Genomic DNA, 20,544 nt, shown 5'->3' with positions numbered 1-20,544 from the left:
ACAAGAGAAGTGGATACGCTTTACTCAAAATTCCCCACTCGTGACTTTTCCGAAAGTTACAAATGGTTAACAAACCAGGCGAAAATAAATCGCTGCATTTTCAGTGGAAGTCTTTTTAGATGCTAACCAAAGATGACGTGAGTGATCTTTTTAAATGATCACCATGCAGGTATGGGGGCGAATGGGCCCCGCTTAATATTTACAAAAAATGTGGATGTAAGCTTCAGTTTAGAACAGCACTTCCCCTCCAGCGCTCGCATTTCTCCTACAGCGCCTGCCCGCAACACCCTTCACTACTGCTCTCTCCACACATGCCCTGCCTTCTCCACATCTACTGGCCATGGTATATTGCGTGCACTATACCTCTCATGTGACAGTATCGTCGTACCATTTTTCAACAAGACAATGCTCGTCCGCACTCGTGTCTCTGTGGAGTGTCCGCGTGATATCGAGGTACTCCTGTATCCAGCAAGATCCCCGTATCTGTCCCCGACAGAACAAATATGAGATCAGCTCTGATGTCAGCTTTGTCCCAGGATACACGGACCACTTGCAACAGTTTTGGCCAGCTTGCCCCAGGAGAGGATACGACTGCTTTGTAACATCCTTCCCAACCGAATCAGTGCATTCGTCCATGCCATAGGGGGTGCTCATACTGCCAAGTTCTTTCTAATCCTGACACTTGCTGGGCATTTCATTTTATTGTATGAGGTAGTGTATAAAGCTGGCAAATTGCAGCGACGTTGGTTTGTATGTGGTAGAATTCTGTAAGACTGAGGATGTTATTTTAAATTGTGGGCAACAGCAGCCATTTTTACACGTTTCTGCCAGGCCAGCTGCCGCTGAACCATGTTTCTACCCGAGGCATGGTTTAGTTTTTATAGGTTCTGCTAGGAGTGTCACTCTTAGCGCGCTATTTGTTTACAATTTGACGTGAATGAAGGAGAGCGGTTCTAAGACGGTTACCTTTCCTCTGTAACTTGTTAATAAAAATTTCAATCAATTGAGGATATGTCTCTAATTGACGCTAAGACGGTCTGGCCTTTTATTCAAACTATTTTGCAGCCAGTGCGGCTCAGGTCATTCAAAATTCTGTAAGACTACTGAGTTAATAACGTGCTGAATTTACGTGCCAGTTGTTTCAGATTCTGCTTATTTAGCGTTTTTATTATAAATAGGTGGTGTTGTGTGAGGTAGCAGTTTTTTATGCGTCTACGTATTTACTCTCCAAACTGTGCAGTGCATGGTGGAGAGCATATCGAACCAGTATTAACGATTTTGTTTTGCACTTAAATATGTAAACATAACTCTGCATGCCTTTGCACATGTCCTAATCTTTATCTTAATTTACGATCCCTGAGAGAGACATTCTGTTGCGGCAGCACAATGGTCGCACAGTCTTTTTCCAATAAGGTTTTCTAAATCCACTCATCCGAGTTCCGTGACAACTGTAAAGCTTTCTTCATGCACTCCCATGTCAGGTCCCCGAGGATTTCTGGTAGGATTCTAGCAGCGTGTCTCTAAATTCATTCAATGTCTTTTGTCACGCCTACTTACACGCATAACAATCTAAATGATGGAATAGCGCTCTAGCGTCTCGTATATGGTTATCTTTATAGATGCACTACATTTTCCCATAATACTTAAAATAAATTTATCCCTTCCAGTCGTCTTCTTCAGTACTGATTTTACGCGATCGTCCCATTTGATATTGTCCATAAATACTCTGACGAAAATGGAAGTGTTACATTATGACACGTCACTCCAATATTTATTGAACTTTATGGATATGTTCATTACATAACGGACATTAAAAGATTAAACTTTCTTTCCATTCAGAACAGATGTCCATCATCATCAAAATCAGTATGAGGTGTGATCCATATGGACCGAAATAGACTCTTATATTCGTTATATCTTCCGAATGTCATCTTGACTAATTTCCTGTCTTCATTTAAAAATGTGCTTTGTCAGTTTATGAAGATTGTTGGCTGGAGGCTAGTGTGAATGTCCATCTCATTCCAGACATGGTCCATGGGTGTAAAATCGCAAGACCGTGTAGACCAGTCAAACATCACAAACTTTTCGCGATACACACATTTCACGCTGTGAATGACATTATGGAATATTAAATTATGATGCAGGAACATGCCATTTCGTACCCTTGTCACTGAGGAAATCACAGCAGGTTCACCACTCTTACCACATATTTATGACCCATTCAGCCTCCCTTCAGTCACTATCAAATTATTTCATCAGGTCGACAACGGACACGTAGGTATCAATTTGATTGCAACATACAAAAGCGAGACACTCTGCCGAATATCACGGAATACCACTCAGTATTCCAGTTGTCTGTAGCGGTACATTATCCAAGTCTCTGCTGCCAGCGGTAAACGACGCATTGAAACTGCAGCTCTCAATCCAGCGTCCAATAATCTGTTCCCGACGGTTCTTGGAGAAACTGCATCTGTAACCTCCGTCCGGATTTCTGCTGTAATCAATGGTCTATTCGTCACAAACATTAGAACAGTTCTATGACCCTCTCGTTTTGCAGTCCTTTTTAAAGGACCCGTGCCCGCTCCTATTGCCACACTATCTTCCACCAATATGCATCCGTTACACAACAGCCAACAGTGTATTCGATCCGCTAGTATGATGCACCCGCGCCCCTCATGCCGACGACTCGGTTTTTCTCAAAGTCCGAAATATGGCGACAAGATGGATTTGCACTTTCTCTGAACATTCTGCTTGCAATCTCTATCTGAACAATTTTCAGTCAGGTCAAATGTTAACTGAGCTAATTATCGATTATGAAGGTTATACTCTGTGTCTGAATAACACTCCATTCCCACAATAATTCTTCCTCCTTCGTGTCACCACGAATAGCACATAATTTTCTCCATTTGTAATGGAAATGCTGGATATGCGTTATGTGGCGCGGGTGCGAAATCTTAATGGTGCGGCCAGTAACGCTCCAGACTCACCAGACAGAACCGAATCACTTCGCTTCGTAGTGCATTTCTGGCGGTAGCCGAAGGTGCACGAAGTACCTCGTCTGAATATCGTTATTCTAATATTAATTAAAACTGTTATAAAAAAATGAGATCTGAGCCAAGTGGATTAAAGCTTGCTACGGAGAATGTATTCAGAACGACAGGCAACAAAATATGAATTACACTTTATCAAATATTAATAAATGAATCGTTAAACTTGGCGCATTGGCTGCTATGTCAGCGGTCAGTCCTCCTACTAAACAGGCGCAATTTCCCCTGACTGTTTCTCACTGTACCATCTCTTGTCTCTCTTTCTCTCTCTCTCTCGCCACATCTCTTACGTCACGCCCCATCTGCTGTAATGTCAGCCAAACTATTTAGTACATCTTGGAAAGGCATCTTATGACTTCAAAGCCAGAGATATCCAAGAGTAATGCTCTCCCTACGGCTTGGGCGAAATCGTCTCGCCTTTGTCGTCACGAGGAGATGATTTCAACTAGACTTCGTATTTGCCACTGTCTTTTCAGCCATAACCATCTCACAATGCGCCAATTTCTAACCCTGTGCCAATTTTTTAACCTCTGGGCTTTAATGTGTTTTTGTCACCTGAGCTATCCGAATTTTAGCAGTTACAGTACAGGCTTTAGATAGTTTTTTACCCTTTATTCACCGTAGTGACATGGCGAAAGACATATAATTTTCAACCCTGGGCACCGATATCCTAGAAACTGCTATTGAACGGCCTCTTAAAAAAAAATGAGGATTATTCAGTTAACTGTCTACTTTAGTTGTTGCCTTTCAAGGAGCGTTTCAGGCACTCTCATTATTAATTATAGTTTTACCGACCTACTAATACCGTTTAGGCTCCTGTTTGTCAAGTAACTTCAAGGACGACGCACCACGTACCCTAGAAAACGTGAATTTTTAGTCATGATTTGGGAGCTTAAGACCTTAACGGTTTTAAGCCCTACAACCGAACAAAAAGTATACGTCACGAGATATATATATCCCGTAACGTATAATTTTTCTTTGGCCGCCAATGATCTGGCATTCTCAACAGGTATCTATACCACTTTAATGATTTTCTTTCAATCCTATGACTTCTTCGCTTGTATTCGTTATAGCTACTACTTGGTCATTAGTTTGTTTCTCGATTCTTGATATTCTGCTGTTCCCCCGTGAATAATCCATTCCCGTTCTTATTGTTACTGTAACTATTCTTGTGCCACCATAAAGAATTCACATACCCTATTTTACCCATGCGAGATCCGAGGCTTCACTCTAGATTCTCTAGAATTAGAGAGCTTTTCTTATAATGAGTGATGGTCAATTAACCCAACTCACAGCCTTGAAAGCACAGGATTTCCCTTCGACAGTTACTACATTAGCTTTGCCAACTTTCAACCAAAGTGCCAGATTACAACTTAACCTAGGCCTGGTCTGAATACGGCCTAACCTGTCTGAAACTGGCAAAGACAAAACAATCATAATAAAAGAACTGTCGCAGTTTTTCCAACCTTTAAACACACATTACAACTGATTCCTAATAATATGAAAGATCAAACAGTCTTTATTGCGAAACGTATCGTAGACTACAGCATATTATGCTACACTGCTAGATAGCAAACAAATTCTCACTGTACCTTGAAAGGCTAATTGAATGGTAGTAATGATTGTAAATCACAGTTCGTTTGATGCATCGCCACCTGATGCATCTTTGAATGAAAATACAATGAAAACTACAAGTGTATTCGGAAAGTTGCCACTTAAAATATCTTTGCTTGATGGATAAGTAGGCCACGCACAGTGTCTAGTTAACAGAGATTGCATTATTAAGTAAAGATCTGGCAAGCACATAGATAACAGTGGAGTCGAATTGTAGTCTTGGGTAGTCGTGGAGAGAGAGTATTGTATCGTGGAAGAACGAGCAGCTTGGAAATTAGAAATTTGTGGTAAGTTCCTATGGGACCAAACTGCTTTGGTCATCGATTCCTAGGCCTACACACTACTTAATCCAACTTACACTGAGGACAAAACACACACACACACACACACACACACACACACACACACACACACACACAACGAGGGAGGGGACTCGAACTTCCGAGGGGGGGAGCCACGCGAACCGAGTCAAGGCGCCCTTAGACCACGCGGCACGAGCAGCTTGGATAGCGGATGTGCCGCACAGAGATCTCTGTTTGAGATGTTCCATGATGTGTAACCTGACAATGAAGGATAATTTTTAAGATGCTTGTATAAAAAGAGAGCATTTCAGGAAAAGATAATTTATTTTGAGTTTGTGAGCAGCAAGCCCGAGTTCATTAATTATTGCTGTGCAAAGATTTCATTGGGTCTAATATTATCTACGTGTTAGGATTCAGGGAGAATATTCAATCATGCGTTCATTGTTAGCCTTCCGCCTTTTAGATTAGTTTAATACATTGGGGTGACAATAGTCATGAGAAAACGCTAAGAACGTATGCAGATCGCGTAGTGTCGCGTACATAAGGATAGAAGGACAGTGCATTAGCGGAACTGTCATTTATACTCCGATGATTCGTGTCAACATGTTTGCGACGTGTTGATGGACGCACGACGGGCATTAACAAGATTTTGGCCTCGGAATGGTAGTTGGAGCCTGAGGCATGGGAAATTCCATTTCGGAAATGGTTCGGGAAGTCAATATTCCGAGATCCACAGTTTCAAAAGCGTCCCGAGAATACCAAATTTCAGGCATTACCTCTCACCAAGACAACACTGTGATCGACGGCCTTCGGTCAATGATCGAGAGCAGCGGTGTTTACGTAGTGTTGTCAGTGCTAACAGACAAGCAACGCTACGTAAAATAACATCAGGAATCGATGTGGGACATATGATGAACGTATGAGTTAGGGCGTTAATAGGCTATGGCATCACATTTGTGGCCGACTCGAGTACCTTTGCTAATAGCACGACATCGCCTGCAGCGTCCCTCCTGGGCTCGTGACCGTGTCGGTTGGACCCCAGACGACTGCAGAACAGTGGCCTAGTCAGATGAGCACCGCTTTAAATTCGTAAAAGCTGATGGTAGAGTTCGAGTGTGGCGCAGACTCAACGAAGCCATGGAATCAAGTCGTTGTCAAGGCATTGCACGAGCTGTGTGGGCTGTGTTTACATGGAGTGATCTGTGTACCCTGGTCCAGCTGAACCGATCGTTGACTGAGAAATGGTTATGTTCGGCTACTCAGAGACCATCTGCAACCATTCATGGACTTCACGTTCCCAAACAACGAAGCAACTTTTATGGATACCATTGCGCCATCGGGCCACAGTTGTTTGCGATTGGTTTGAAGAACATTCTGGACAATTCGAGCGGATGATTTGGCCATTCAGATCGCCCTACATTAGTCCCATCGCATATTTGTAGACTAAATCGAGATATCAGTACGTGCATAAAATCCTGCCTCGGCAACACTTTTGCAATTGAGGACGGAGATGCAGGCACCATGGCTCAGTATTTTCGCACGAGACTTCCAACGACTTGTCGAGCCCATGCCGCATCGAGTTGCTGCACAGCGCCGGGCAAAACGAAGTCCAACACGATATTAGGAGGTATCCCATGACTTTTGTCATCTGAGTGTATGCTACCAGTGAAAAGCCGTTTGTTGTTGTTGTTGTTGTTGTGGTCTTCAGTCCTGAGACTGGTTTGATGCAGCTCTCCATGCTATTCTATCCTGTGCAAGCTTCTTCATCTCCCAGTACCTACTGCAACCTACATCCTTCTGAACCTGTTTAGTGTATTCATCTCTTGGTCTCCCTCTACGATTTTTACGCTCTACGCTTCCCTCCAATACTAAATTGGTGACCCCTTGATGTCTCGGAACATGTCCTACCAACCGATCCCTTCTTCTAGTCAAGTTGTGCCACAAACTTCTCTTCTCCCCAATTCTATTCAATACCTCCTCATCCGTTATATGATCTACCCATCTAATCTTCAGCATTCTTCTGTAGCACCACATTTCGAAAGCTTCTATTCTCTTCTTGTCCAGACTAGTTATCGACCACGTTTCGCTTCCATACGTGGCTACACTCCATACAAATACTTTCAGAAACGACTTCCTGACACTTAAATCAATACTCGATGTTAACAAATTTCTCTTCTTCAGAAACACTTTCCTTGCCATTGCCAGTCTACATTTTATATCCTCTCTCCTTCGACCATCATCAGTTATTTTGCTCCCCAAATGGCAAAACTCCTTAACTACTTTAAGTGTCTCATTTCCTAATCTAATTCCCTCAGCATCACCCGACTTAATTCGACTACATTCCATTATCTTCGTTTCGCTTTTGTTGATGTTCATCTTATATCCTCCTTTCAAGACACTATCCATTCCGTTCAACTGCTCTTCCAAGTCCTTTGCTGTCTCTGACAGAATTACAATGTCATCGGCGAACCTCAAAGTTTTTAAAGCCGTTTATCCCAGCAAAATCCCCAGGCTCTAGACACAGATGTCTCTCCGCAGAAGTGTCAATCCACACAAGTATTCCACTCTGCTGAGGCCTGTCCGGCCAGGGTAGCCCTGTTGGTAGTTGAGTTACCACCAGCATAGCCATCAGCTTCATTGGGGAATGCATACCCTCCTGCCCGTTACTGAAGACACTCTTGGTAGGGCAGTATCCCCTGGGAGGGACCGATACAGATTGTCTGGCAGAAAGTGAATACCCTCTAGTCCAGTGGGATGGTAAACGATACCAGACAGAGAGCAGACTTTTGCACCTGTAGCCGCGGCTGGTTACCGCGGGAACCGGTCGCGCCGCGGCGCCAACCCAAGCCAGCACAGGGCAGGCTCGGCAGTGGGTTTGCCTCTGCTCGCTATAAGAGGCGCCGGCGACCGCGCGCGCGAGCCAGTCCCGCTAGCAGACGCCGCGCCACGCCACGCCAGCCACGCTACGCGCAACGCCATGGGAGCCAGCAGGCTGAAGGTAGGCGCGCCTAAAGCGTACTTCATGTGAACAAGTGCGGCCACAAGCTGTCCCTGCAGTCGAGCAGTCGTCGTGTGCTCTCAACTTTGAACTTACTGAGAAACGTCACGCACAGAGCTTGTCCAGGACTGGTTCAGAATATGTCAAGAGGCGATGATGCGCACGGAGAAGTTCGCTGCTTCTTCCGTTTGCTGTATCTCACATTCATCTTTCTACGATGAGAGATCGTTGCCGTTGTGAAACCTAGGGTTCCCACGGTAGGACAGAGTGAAAAAGCAACCGAAGGTGACGTCCAAGTATATTCTGGCAAGAAGCCTAATTCTGTCACCGTTGATGGATAATCGTCATCTCGACGTCATCATTCCGTAACGCTTTGCGTGCCAGGTTTGGGATGCACTTCAGCAAAGTCAATTATTTTGTACGATTTTTACGCCTTCAGCGTCCCTAATCATTTGTGCAGGTGATGAATGTTTCTCAATAAACCATATAGACCCTTCGCCCCTCTTCGCAACGTCACCTCAAACGTCATCACCACTGCTACCACAGACCAGTATCGACAAAGTGACCGAACTACGTAATCTTAGAGCCAAGTCTTCTGTGATTGTAATAAAATGTTTCGTAGGTATGCAGTAATTCCGTGGAAGCGTTTCCATCGCTAAAAGCCTTATTTATGACGCGTTTTGAGTAATCAGCATCAGATAAAATATGCTTAGGAAACCTCATACAAGTGAGAAATACAATAAAACGTACAATCTCATGTACAGTTGTTCTTAAGCGTATTTGCAAAAGATATTGTTAGACGTCGCATCGCAGTTTGGCATACGACGTCTCGCAATAACATCAAATGGCTCTGAGCACTATGAGACTTAACTTCTGAGGTCATCAGTCCCCTAGACTTAGAACTACTTAAACCTAACTAACGTAAGGACATCACACACATCTATGCCCGAGGCAGGATTCGAACCTGCGACCGTAGCGGTCACGCGGTTCCAGACTGTAGCGCCTAGAACCGCACAGCCACCCCGGCCGGCGCAATAACATCTTTGGAAAATACGTCTAAGTCATTTGTACATGAGATTGTATTTTTCTTGTAATTCTCACTTCTATGCGCTTTCCTAAGCATATTTTATCTGATGTTGATTACTCAAAACTGGTCGTAAAGTTTTCAGCGATCAAGACATATCCATGGAATTATTACATTCCAAGTCTGGATGGTCGTATTCCTTACAGATGGGTGACTTCATCAATCAAACGGAAAAGTGTTTCGAAGGTGCTTAGTAGAGCGCAATTATGAACGGACGTTTTTACTTGCATACGTACATATTCTAAAGGCTAATATCGTATTGATGCAACCACAAAGTTCTGTCATTCGAGGCTCGCTTCGCTTCCTTGTAATTGTCGCATCCTATGTATCCTCTTCTCAATGTTTTCCAAATACCTCTTCCTGGGCCGTCATCTTCTTCCCTTGCCCAGTCGTTTGCCTTCAGGCTCTTAACGATGAGTAGGCGACGTGTCCAATTAATTTTATTTTTCTGTTTTCCATGTTTTCCATTTCTTTAGTAATCTTCTTCTTCACTGACTGCCCTTAAGACTTCCAGGTTTGGTTTTCCTTTCCGTCCAGCTCGCTTTTGTCATTTTCCATCATATTCACATTTCAACAGCTTCAAGTCGATTCCTTTACAATCCAACCAAAGCGGTTCAGTTTCATAGTGCAGCGTACTCCATTACAAGCAATTCTCCAAAGGATTTTCTGACACATATGATCATATGTTTACTGGTGAAAATGTTTTTCTTTTAACTCAAAAACATCTGTTTTGCCAGTGCAGTCCTTCTCTTTATTCCCATGAAATATCTATTGTCCTCTGTGATTATTCTACCGAGATAACAGAATTCTTTCACCTGGTCAGTTCTGACATGATACATTTTTATATTGACTTTAATTTGTTTCACGTTTTTCGTATTACCATTACTTTCGTTTTCCATCCGTTGACTTTTAATGCACCGTTTCGTCGATATTTAGATTTTTAGATATGAGCAGCTAACTCGATTAGTTAGAAAATGATGATGAGGAGGAGTAAGGCCTTTCTTTTATTTATTTATTTTTTATTTTTTGGAGAAACAACGGTGCATTCTCCTGAACTGATTTAGTGAAATAGTGGAGACCCTTCCTCGGTATGGGCGAAGTGAACTATGTTCCTCCGGAAAATGAATCACGACTCAAGCACTTCACTACTTCGCTCCACTGTAAATCATGCTGCGAGGAAGTTCTTTTGTAAGATCGTTGTTTAGCCAGTGAACACTTCACCAGAAATATAAACGTGTGTTTTAAGAACAGAGAAAACAGTATCTGTGAAAATATAAGCCGTAGGTTGGTATCTGTGTTTAAAATATAGTTTGTACTGGACTTCCAGCTGTGTAGATCGAGAAAATTATTTTTTTTTTAACTTTAATCAAAATGATGGCGACCCAGCTGCTAATTGCAATGGATCGTCTTTGTCCTTTATAGCCTTATTCACTGATCGAGAACAACACGGAGAATTGATAATATGTTCTAGTTACGTGTTAGAACGGAAAATGTGTTCACTTTTTTATAGTCGTATGGGTTGTGCGGTCCTAATTCTTTAACTGTTCCATTAAGGAATTGCAACTTCTGATGCGTCCACTACCCTAGAGAAGTGCAGCTGCGCAACAAAAAATTATATAACAAGAAGGGTCATGGCCTCTGTTGTACATATGACGTACTCATGTGCGTGTGTGGTTCGTACGTGACATTATTTATTTCCGATCAACAGGTCAACTGAACACAGCACAATATACAGCTGGTTTCGAATGACAAACACTCACGAATTTCTTTGAAATTTTCATCTGTATTTGCTAGTCTCTTATTAAAATTGTCTGTTTGCAAGTCCATGTGCGAATTCGTTGCTGGTTAAGAGAGAACGTGTCGAGAAATTTTGTGTTGTGAATTTCGCAACTTTACAGATTCCATATAAATCTGCAATACAAGCTAAGAAACCTTTGGTGCTCTCTCTCTCTCTTTGGTATCAGACTCACATAGTTCCTGATCTTTCATTTTCCAGACCAAGATTTTTGATGAGTTTTTTGTTGACAATATTACAGGAAGTAAATCTTTTGCCGTAATCAGTTTCGAGGCTAAAGCCGCGATACCATATGATCATCATTGCCATCTAGGCCTAACGACTGCAATGAAACCACAAAACATGAAATATATACTTGTAGCTTATCTCTTTGCAGTTTTTTGTCTGTGTTTTAGTGATGACGCGCCTCTACTACAGACGCCGTAAGTAGACATTCAGTGTCTTGTCGCAAGTGGCACGAAAAAAAAAAGTTGGAACTTCATTATATTTTATCAAAACTGGATATGTTTCAAGCGGGGTGTTATCCACGATTCTTATTTATAAAAAATGGATTGATTTCCTCTCTGTAGATTGATGTTTTTTGTTATTTCATGACCGGTTTCGGGCAATGTCACCCATCTTCAAATCAGTTAAAAAATAAAAATAAATGAAAATTGAGTTCTAATTGTGTCTTTGCGATATTACAAAGCTAAATACATTTTTTCTCTATAAAATTATGTTGTATGTTATAGCAGTTTTTGTATAGAAAAATAGTAGCTATGTAACACTGTAAACGCAGGATTTGAACCCAATTGTCATTTATTTTAACTGTTTAACAGATCTGAAATCGGTCATGAAGTAATAAAAAGAGCGATCGACAGACAGAAAAGAAGCCTATTTTGTGCTTCAGTATATGTCGCTTCATGTATATTTTGATACTTCAGACATTCTGTCCCTTCTCAGATGCTCGCCGTGCGTCCCCATCGATCCTCAACACAATGAGAACTGAAACAAACCCGCTACACGGCGTCGATGGCTTTGATGTCCCCCGTTTCTGTCATTACAGGTGTGTTTGCTGGTGCCTTACCAAAAAGTAGATAGCAGTGTTTACGGAGGAATTTGTGCGCTGTGGCGGCAGAAGGCTGCGGTGGAAGGACGTGGCCTTGTGGAGCACGCTTGCCGCTGGAAATCCAGCAGCTGCTGCTTTGAAAACACCCGCCACGCCCACGGTCGTGCTTCAGCTTATAACGTGACTGTCGGCATTTTATATAATTTAGTAGTGCCGATTTATGCAAAAATGTGACCTTTGGTATCGGACTACACAACGCCGTGCTATAACTAAATTTCAAGTACACGGAAAATTGGTGTTTTTTTGCGCAAAAACAGACAATTTTGAAATTAGTAATAAACAAAATACAGCATAGGAGTGTTAGTGAAAGTTTTCAAACTGTATTGCTTGTGTCACTTTAGATTACACGGTGACTTACAGTCATAGTATACAAAATATCTACTCACACTGTGACACCTAGCCGGCCGATGTGGCCGAGCGGTTCTAGGCGCTTCAGTCTGAAACCGCGCGACCGCTACGGTCGCAGGTTCGAATCCTGCCTCGGGCATGGATGTGTGTGATGTACTTAGTTAGGTTTAAGTAGTCCTAAGTCTAGGGGACAGATGACCTCAGATGTTAAGCCCCATAGTGCTCAGAGCCATTTGAACCATTTTTTTGTGACACCTACACTGAGGCGATAAGTCACGGGATACCTCCTAATATTGTGGCGGGCCTCCTTTTGCCCGGCGTGGTTCAGAAACCCACCGTAACTTGGACTCAACAAGTCATTGAAAGTCCCCTGCAGAAATACTGAGCCATTCTGTCTCTATAGCCGTCCATAATTGCGAAAGTGTTGCGGTGCAGGATTTTGTGCACGAACTGACCTCTCGATTATGTCCCATAAATATTCGATGGGATTCATGTTGGGCGATATGGGTGGCCAAATCATTCGCTCGAACTGTTCAGAGTGTTCTTCAAACCAATCACGAACAACTGAGGCCTGATGACATGGCACATTGTCATCCATAAAAATTCCATCGTTGTTGGGGAACATATCGTTCATGAATGGCTGCAAATGGTCTCCATATAGCCGAACATAACCATTTCCAGTCTCAGATCGGTTCAGTTTTACCAGAGGACTCAAACCTTTCCATCTAAACACACCCCAAACCATTATGGAGCCACCACCAGCTTGCACAATGCCTTGTTGACATCTTGTGTCCACGGCTTCGTAGGGTCTGCGCCACACTCTTATCCCACCATCAGCTTTTACCAACTGAACGGGACTTATCTGGCTATTCCACGGTTTTCAAGTAGTCTAGGGTCGAACCAATGTGGTCACGTGCCCACGAGAGCGGTGCAGGCGATGTTCTGCGGAACTCGCGTCGCCGGCCGGGGTGGCCGAGAGGTTCTAGGCGCTTCAGTCTGGAACCGCGTGACCGCTACGGTCGCAGGTTCGAATCCTGCCTCGGGCATGGGTGTGTGTGATGTCCTTAGGTTAGTTAGGTTTAAGTAGTTCTAAGATCTAGGGGACTGATGACCTCAGATGTTAAGTCCCATAGTGCTCAGAGCCATTTGAACCATTTTTTGAACTCGCGTCGGTTGTCAAATGCCACAGCCCATTACGCTAAATTTGCCCGCACTGTCCGAACGTATACGCTCGTCGTACGTCCCACATTGACTTCTGCGGTTTTTTCACACACAGCTGCTTGTCTGTTAGCATTGACAACTCTAAGTAAACATCGCTGATCTCGGGCGTTAAGTAAAGTCCGATGGTCACTGCCTTTTCTGTGGTGAGAGGTAATGCCTGAGATTTGGTATTGTTGGCACACTCTTGGCTCTGTGAATCTCAGAATATTGCTTTCCCTAACGATTTCCGAAATGGAGTGTCCCATGCTGTAGTTTCAACTACTATTCTAAGTTCGAAGTATTAATTCCCGTCGTACAGCCATAATCTCGTCGAGAACCTTGTCACCTAAGTACAAATGACACCTCCGCCAATGTACTGCCTTTTATACTTTCTGTACGCGATACTACCGCTATATTGCTATCCTATCACTTTTGAAACCCTAGTATACAATTGAACTATTAATTAAGCAAGATAACTGTATGTACAAAAAATACTGTGCAGTATGATCTGTTTGATTCAGTGCCAAATGTTTTATAAAGTGGATTAGAAAAATAACCAAGTTAACACCCGGATCCATTTTACTGATTTAAATGAAGGTGGTGCCTACATTTACAGTAAAAAGATTTTTATTTCTTGGGAAGAAGTACTTTACAATGAAAAGGGCCTTTTATCTGGGTTGTTGTCATCGTTGTCGTGTTTTAGCGGTAGATAGCCTTCATGTCTTTCATCGTTCATTTTATGGCAATATCACATGAATGATTCCTTAGTGGTCTTCTTCTTCTGATATTGCCGTATATGGCCATGTTCCAAATTAATTTCCCTTGTGCATTCCTTTATCGTCACAGACCCGTGCTGCTGCTGCTCTGCATCGAGCATATCACACAACAAACTCCACAGACGTTAATTGTGCTCGAAGCTATGACAAAAATAAAAACTCTGCCTAGCGAGTGTAGCTCCCGTGCAGCCATTTTAATTCGTTATACATGTTGCATTTGCTTTCACTACATATTTGTGGTTTCTACATTATTAATCTTTTGAAAGAACTAATCACAAAAATAATATCAGCATTTAAGAGTTTCTGCATATAGGAAAATGAAAACTTTGTGCAAACAGTTCTTTGCGTTTCTAAGAGACGGCGTTACTGGATACATTCACAGAATACTGGCGACTGCTTTCAGATATCTCGAATTCCGCTGTGAACTGAAATTTACAAATATACGAATAAAATTTATACTGTGTTTTCATGTTCCAAAAGTGAGTGTATTTAAATGTGTATTATGTGTATTTAATTGTGTCATCACATATTCGTACAGATAGCTACCTCTGATCTGATCCACTTACCTTCCTCCAAAGCAACAAGTCCATGTCTGCTTGCGCAGTGCTGTTTCCGTTCCATTTTCTTCTCAACTTTGCCAACAAGGGCTGAGGATCTGATGTGCCGCCGTACTTCTCCGTGACTTCTGTTAAAATTTCCCTCTATCTTCGCGAAATATTTCACCCTAAACACTAAGACTTGCTGTAAGGCCCCAGGACTTACGAGCTGTAAAATGCAGCAAAATGATACTTGATAAACTGAAAAACCTACAGTAGATAATAAATTCCCAATATTGAACATACAACAAATACTTGACAATTTGCGTATTATCTTCCGCTGAGCACCTCGTTCTGGTATCTTGACTGGACTGTGCAATTTTTAGGGGTATCACAACTGGTGTTAGAAGTTCCAATTTGCAGAAAATCGGTTACATAGGAACTGACAGTTAAGAAAAAAAAATCCTCGCAGGAGGGTGAAATTCTTCTGATAAAAGATACGAGCACTGCACTTTCACTTAAATACTGAAGGACTTGCGCCAGGGTGAAAGGTATTGCCGGAAGAGAGAGTATGTTCCCTAGGGTTGAGGAGTATGGGTAGAAAGAAAAGGGTCTGTTAGGGAGGGAAAACTATGGAGACGAGAGGTAGGAGCTGAGGTGGATAGCGGGAAATACAGTCGGTGGGTAAGACAGAGGGTTAGGATTAGTATGTCGTGTGGGTAGAGTAATGGTTGCAAGAGGAAAGGGATGGGGTGGATGGAGACAGAAAGAAAGAGGGGAGTCCTGATGTGGAGTGGGATAAGTGGGGAAGAGTTAAAGTCGGTAGGAGGGATAAATATGAGGGCGGATATTGTCTGGGAGGGGGAGTGCGTCATTGGGGTAAGATATGGAGTGTGTGTAATGGTAGGGACGGAGGATGTGTTTGTGAAGGCGCAGCCGGCCGGTATTAGCCGAGCGGTCTCAGGCGCTGCAGTCATGTACTGTACGGCTGATCCCGGGGGAGGTTCGAGTCCTCCCTCGGGCGTGTGTGGGCGTGTGTGTGTGTGTGTGTGTGTGTGTGTGTGTGTGTGTGTGTGTGTGTGTGTGTGTCTGTCTTTAGGATAATTTAGATTAAATAGTGTGTAAGCTTAGGGACTGATGACCTTAGCAGTTAAGTCCCATAAGATTTCACACACATCTGAACATCTGTGAAGGTGCAGCAGCATACCAGGGTTGGTGATCAGAGGGGAGACAATGGGGTGATTGGGTTGCGGACAGTGTAGGAGATGCGGAGGTGTTCTATGTGGGTGAGGTGGTGTGGGAATTTGAGATGGTAAAGGATCTAGGTGGGTGAAGTTAAAAGGATGCAGAAAGCGAGGCGGAGTGCATGGCATTGGAGGATTTGGAGAGACTTACAGGCCTTTGGTGGGGTCGGAGATCCAAGCAGCATTTGTATGGCAGAGGATGGGTCCCATCTGGGTTTTGTGGATGTGGAGAGTAGTGGAGGGATGTAATCCCCAAGTTCGGCAAGTTAGTAGTTTTAGCCTATTGTGGGTTTTCTGTTGAATGGTTGGTAGCTGAGGTTTCCACATTAGTCGTCGCATAGTGCACTGAGTACATCATTTCACATATGCACCTGCCATCCAAGAACAAGTAATCCCTGCAACATTCTTTGTCATGCCGCATCATTAGTCAGAGACTTTGAATTATAAGGGGCGTTTAAAAAGAAACAAGCCGGAGTCTCGAATGCGCGAACCGGTGACAGGAGGGTCATATCGTGGCGTGTGTAGTGAGGTGTGGTTCCGACCAGAGCGTGGAAGTTCACAGCCCGTCGTTAGAGGGCACACGTGCACGTCACGTGACTATACAGAGCATACAGCAGTCTGTATCAATTATCCAACGCTGTCAGTCACATTGCAAACAGTGACATGGAGGCGTCAACAGAAGTGCAAAGAGGTGTTGTTCGTTTACTGACAGCGGAAGGAGTAGGAGGAACGGACATTCATCGACGAATGTCACAAGTGTACGGAGAACACTGCATGTCCCTTCCAAGGATCAAGGCGTGGCACAAGCGCTTGAGGGACGCACGGGTGTCGTTAGCCGATGATGCACGGTCTGGAGCACCACAATGCATTACCGATGACATCGTCCAGCTGGTGGATGCACTCATCACCCAGGACCGCCGAGTGACAGTGAAAGCCATAGCCGCCGTGGTCGCGTCGGAAGTGTTCACACCATCAAGAAGAAACGACTGCACATGCACAAAGTGTGTGCCCAATGGATGCCCCTCAGTCTTCAACCACACCAGGAGGCATGTCGAACGGCCCACTGTCTTGCTCATCGGCAGCGCTATGCTTGGGAATGGAATGCGTTCCTGCCAGGAGTGGTGGCTGGAGATGAGTTATGGTGTCATCACTTCGAACCAGAATCAAAACGACAAAGTCTCTAGTGGAAGCATCCAGGGTCACCACCACCAAAAAAAACCAAGCCCATCCACACGAGTGCAGGAAAGGTTATGCTGACGTTCTTCTCTGACCAAGATGGACCTCTTCTGATTCATTTCCTGCAGCACGGGACAACAGTGAATGCCCAGCGTTACTCGCAAACCTTGACCACTCTTCGTCAAGCTATCAAATCAAAACGACCAGACAATCTCACCCTTGGGGTCATTCTGCTCCACGATGGTGTAAAGCCTCCCACGGCCGACACAGTCGTGGCACTCCTGCAGAAATTCAAATGGGAGGTTCTCGGCCACCCTCCATACAGTCCGAACCTATCTCCTTGTGATTACGCTATTTTTAGTCCCCTTAAAAAGGCTCTGAGGGGCAAATGATTCACCTCGTATGACGACGTCCAGCTGTACGTGCGGAACTGGTTAACATCGCAGCCCCAGTAATTTTATGAGACAGCCATTGACCGCCTTGTGTCACAGTGGGACAAGTGTCTCAATAGCCAGGGTCAATACTTCTAACATACAGGTACTGGTTTCTGTAATTATGCCTCCGGCTCGTTTGTTTTTGAACACCCCTTATACCTTTCCATGCATAAGCTGCCTTTCACACCACAGCAGTACAGCTGCAATTTTTGAAGTGTTGCCGTGACAGGGAAGCATGGATTGCTGATGAATGGCGTCGTATTCTGTTCAGCTACGAATCACAGTTCTGCACTTTCCCGCATGACCAACGTTGGTGAGTATGGCAGTGACCCAACGTTGTGGAGAGGCAGAGATCCCTTACTCCTGGCGTAACGATGTGAGGAGCAGTTGGGTATGTGTTCAGGCTGCGGCTGATAATGTTTGAGAGAACTCTGAAGGCACTTCCATACGTCACATACATCCTGCGTTCTTATGTGTCATATCTGATGCGACAGTATATTGATTTTGTTTTTCGCTCTGAAAAGGACGATGTTCACCCAGACACGGCGTGCGTGTGTGTGTGTGTGTGTGTGTGTGTGTGTGTGTGTGTGTGTGTGTGAGTGAGTGAGTGAGTGAGTGAGCTGTCTGCATGGTGGTGAGGTATTCCCCGAGACCAGAAACTTTGCCAGCCCTATCGCCGATAGAACATTTATGGGACCATCTCGGTCGTTAGCTCTATCTTCGTGCTAGTATCCAGGATACGTAGGACCAGTTAGAACAGTTGTGGATCAGCTTGCCTCAGGAAAGGATACAGCGGTTTTTTTGACACCGATACTAATCGAATCAGCGCACGCAGCCATTCCAGGGGAGTGCAACGTCATACTGACAAGTGGACTCATACTTCCAAGTTATTTGTAAATTTGCCTGGATCCTCTAATCATTGAAATAAAGTTACATACTCTTTCAACCTGTGAAGTTTCATTGCGTTTCCTCCTCCCCTTCTGAGGTTTTCGCTTTTTCTGTCAAGCGGTGTACATGATGAACAAGGTTGGTACACTTTAATCAAAAGTACAGTTCTATTCATCAAAAGTACCAGCTTAAGACTCGTAATAAATTCAAGACACGCTTCAGCACAAGTCAACAAAGTACCGACTGGAGCGACAAGACAAGTTGCGGCCAGACAGTCGGCGAGAGGGTGCACTTCAGGAAGTAGCGGCACGGTGGCAATGATATAACAATGGAAGCCGTGCGGCTGAGTCTTTCCGAAACCTGTAGGTGGGGCATGTGCTGAGGCGTCATTTTAGTTCGTCAGCTGATCGCGACCTCTTGGCGCACTGTACCCTAACTTTCGTGGTTGCCACCATGGACGCGTTTGGAAACTCATTTCGGAATTTTCGCGTACTCTACCAGTTTTGCAATGAATACGCTTTATATTTAGAGTTGTTAGGCGTGCTCAAAAGTTGGGACACGGAGTCTGTTTCATAATGTGGACCAAAATCCAAGATCTGACAGATTCAGTAACTTCCGCAGCATATGTCACCCAGTACATTAAGTTTGGGAGGATGTCACATTAGAAACGACTCCAAGACCAGTTGCTCTAAGATTGTACAATACTACAACTAATGCACACATTTGGTACACAAACCATTTACCAAACTGAGCAGAAATAGCACATTATCCGACAGCGCTGTTTTCTACTGGAAACTATCGTTGGTGGAAGAAAGAAAGGAAATCCAAAATGTTATATGGAAACAATTTTATATTGTTAGTAACCTGAAGAACGCCATAAATATTTGTAAATTCAGAAGAAATATTTAAACGCGAAAATATTGCAATGTCATATTACAGCATAAATGTCAAGCTCCTAATAGTTGCCACATTGTTGATACGTTTTGTAGAATTTACCTTACCCAGTGTTGTGAAGTTGGAGTGATCAAGGAATTTTAAATGGGAATCCTATGAAGGAAAAATTATCTTGGAAAAACAACATTTCAGGTAGTCTTTAGAACAATTCATACTCTTGTCACATATTTGGGTTTGAAAGAGAGGAAAGATTAAGTTTCAACGTCCTGTTGACGATAAGATCATTAGAGAAGGACTAGATTATGACTGTCAGAAAGACAAAATAAGAAACATCAAACTGGGTACGCGAATGGAATCGAAAGTGATGCGACGACTATTGACGCGCTGTACTTTTTTTCATGCACTGAGCAATAGCTTGCAGAGAATGTACACAGATCTAAGAGCCTTCTCGTCTCGAAAACGCTGAGTCATTATTGAGCTACTCTTAGGCAATAAGTGCGTGAAATGACATCAGTGTGGCGAGTGCAACAGCTAATCCAAGCCTCAGCCAGCTGCGAATAGAGGCAGTTAGTGCAGCCCGGGTGAAACTGTAGACCGGACCGCGAATGTGGGTCGCGTTGCAACACGACTGCGCCTGTCCGGGCGGCGGCAACATACGGCACATCCATACCTGTAGGCTTTGATGCACCATGATCGTGCCGTCGTCACAAATCCTAACACATACTAGAGTCGCAAATTTATATTTATCAGTGCAGGATACGTGATCAATGACTGAAAACAATTAACACCTATTACGAAGTGTGCTGGTGTGAAAATCATTGATGTACAAATGGAATGGCGTAAGTTTGAGTGTCGCTTTACTGCAACATAAGATCTATAATAGTGTATGTTGGAGAAGATCTGTGAATTTCTTCCAGATATTGTTTCCTGGGATCCAACACACAGTTATTGATCGAAGTATTCTGAAATATCTGAATTATAGATTGTTAATATGGTAATAAGAGATAACAGTAGCTCTAAGAAGGTGATTATAACACATTAAAAACTTCATTTGTTGTATCTACTTGGTTTCGAAGTGGTGCAACTCTTGTCATTAATTC

At 43.6% G+C, this 20,544-nt stretch overlaps 1 protein-coding gene across 3 annotated transcripts in view; it reads left to right on the top strand.

Moving 5' to 3' along the window:
• LOC124804987 (solute carrier family 2, facilitated glucose transporter member 1-like) overlaps positions 1–20,544 on the top strand; it is a 558,685-nt gene that overhangs the window by 298,279 nt on the left and 239,862 nt on the right. Inside the window, exon 1 of one of the 3 annotated variants that reach the window (XM_047265379.1) lies at positions 7,874–7,961. The exons of the other annotated variants lie outside the window; for them this stretch is intronic. Within the exon in view, the coding sequence (XP_047121335.1) occupies positions 7,941–7,961 (21 nt within the window). The 5' untranslated portion in view covers positions 7,874–7,940. Of the gene's footprint in view, positions 1–7,873; positions 7,962–20,544 lie in introns of those variants that run through there. 3 annotated transcript variants of the gene reach the window in all.

The sequence above is a fragment of the Schistocerca piceifrons genome, chromosome 7 (assembly GCF_021461385.2).
Source record: "Schistocerca piceifrons isolate TAMUIC-IGC-003096 chromosome 7, iqSchPice1.1, whole genome shotgun sequence".
In the NCBI taxonomy this organism is placed as follows: domain Eukaryota; kingdom Metazoa; phylum Arthropoda; class Insecta; order Orthoptera; family Acrididae; genus Schistocerca; species Schistocerca piceifrons.
This window is presented reverse-complemented; position numbering and strand designations above follow the sequence as displayed.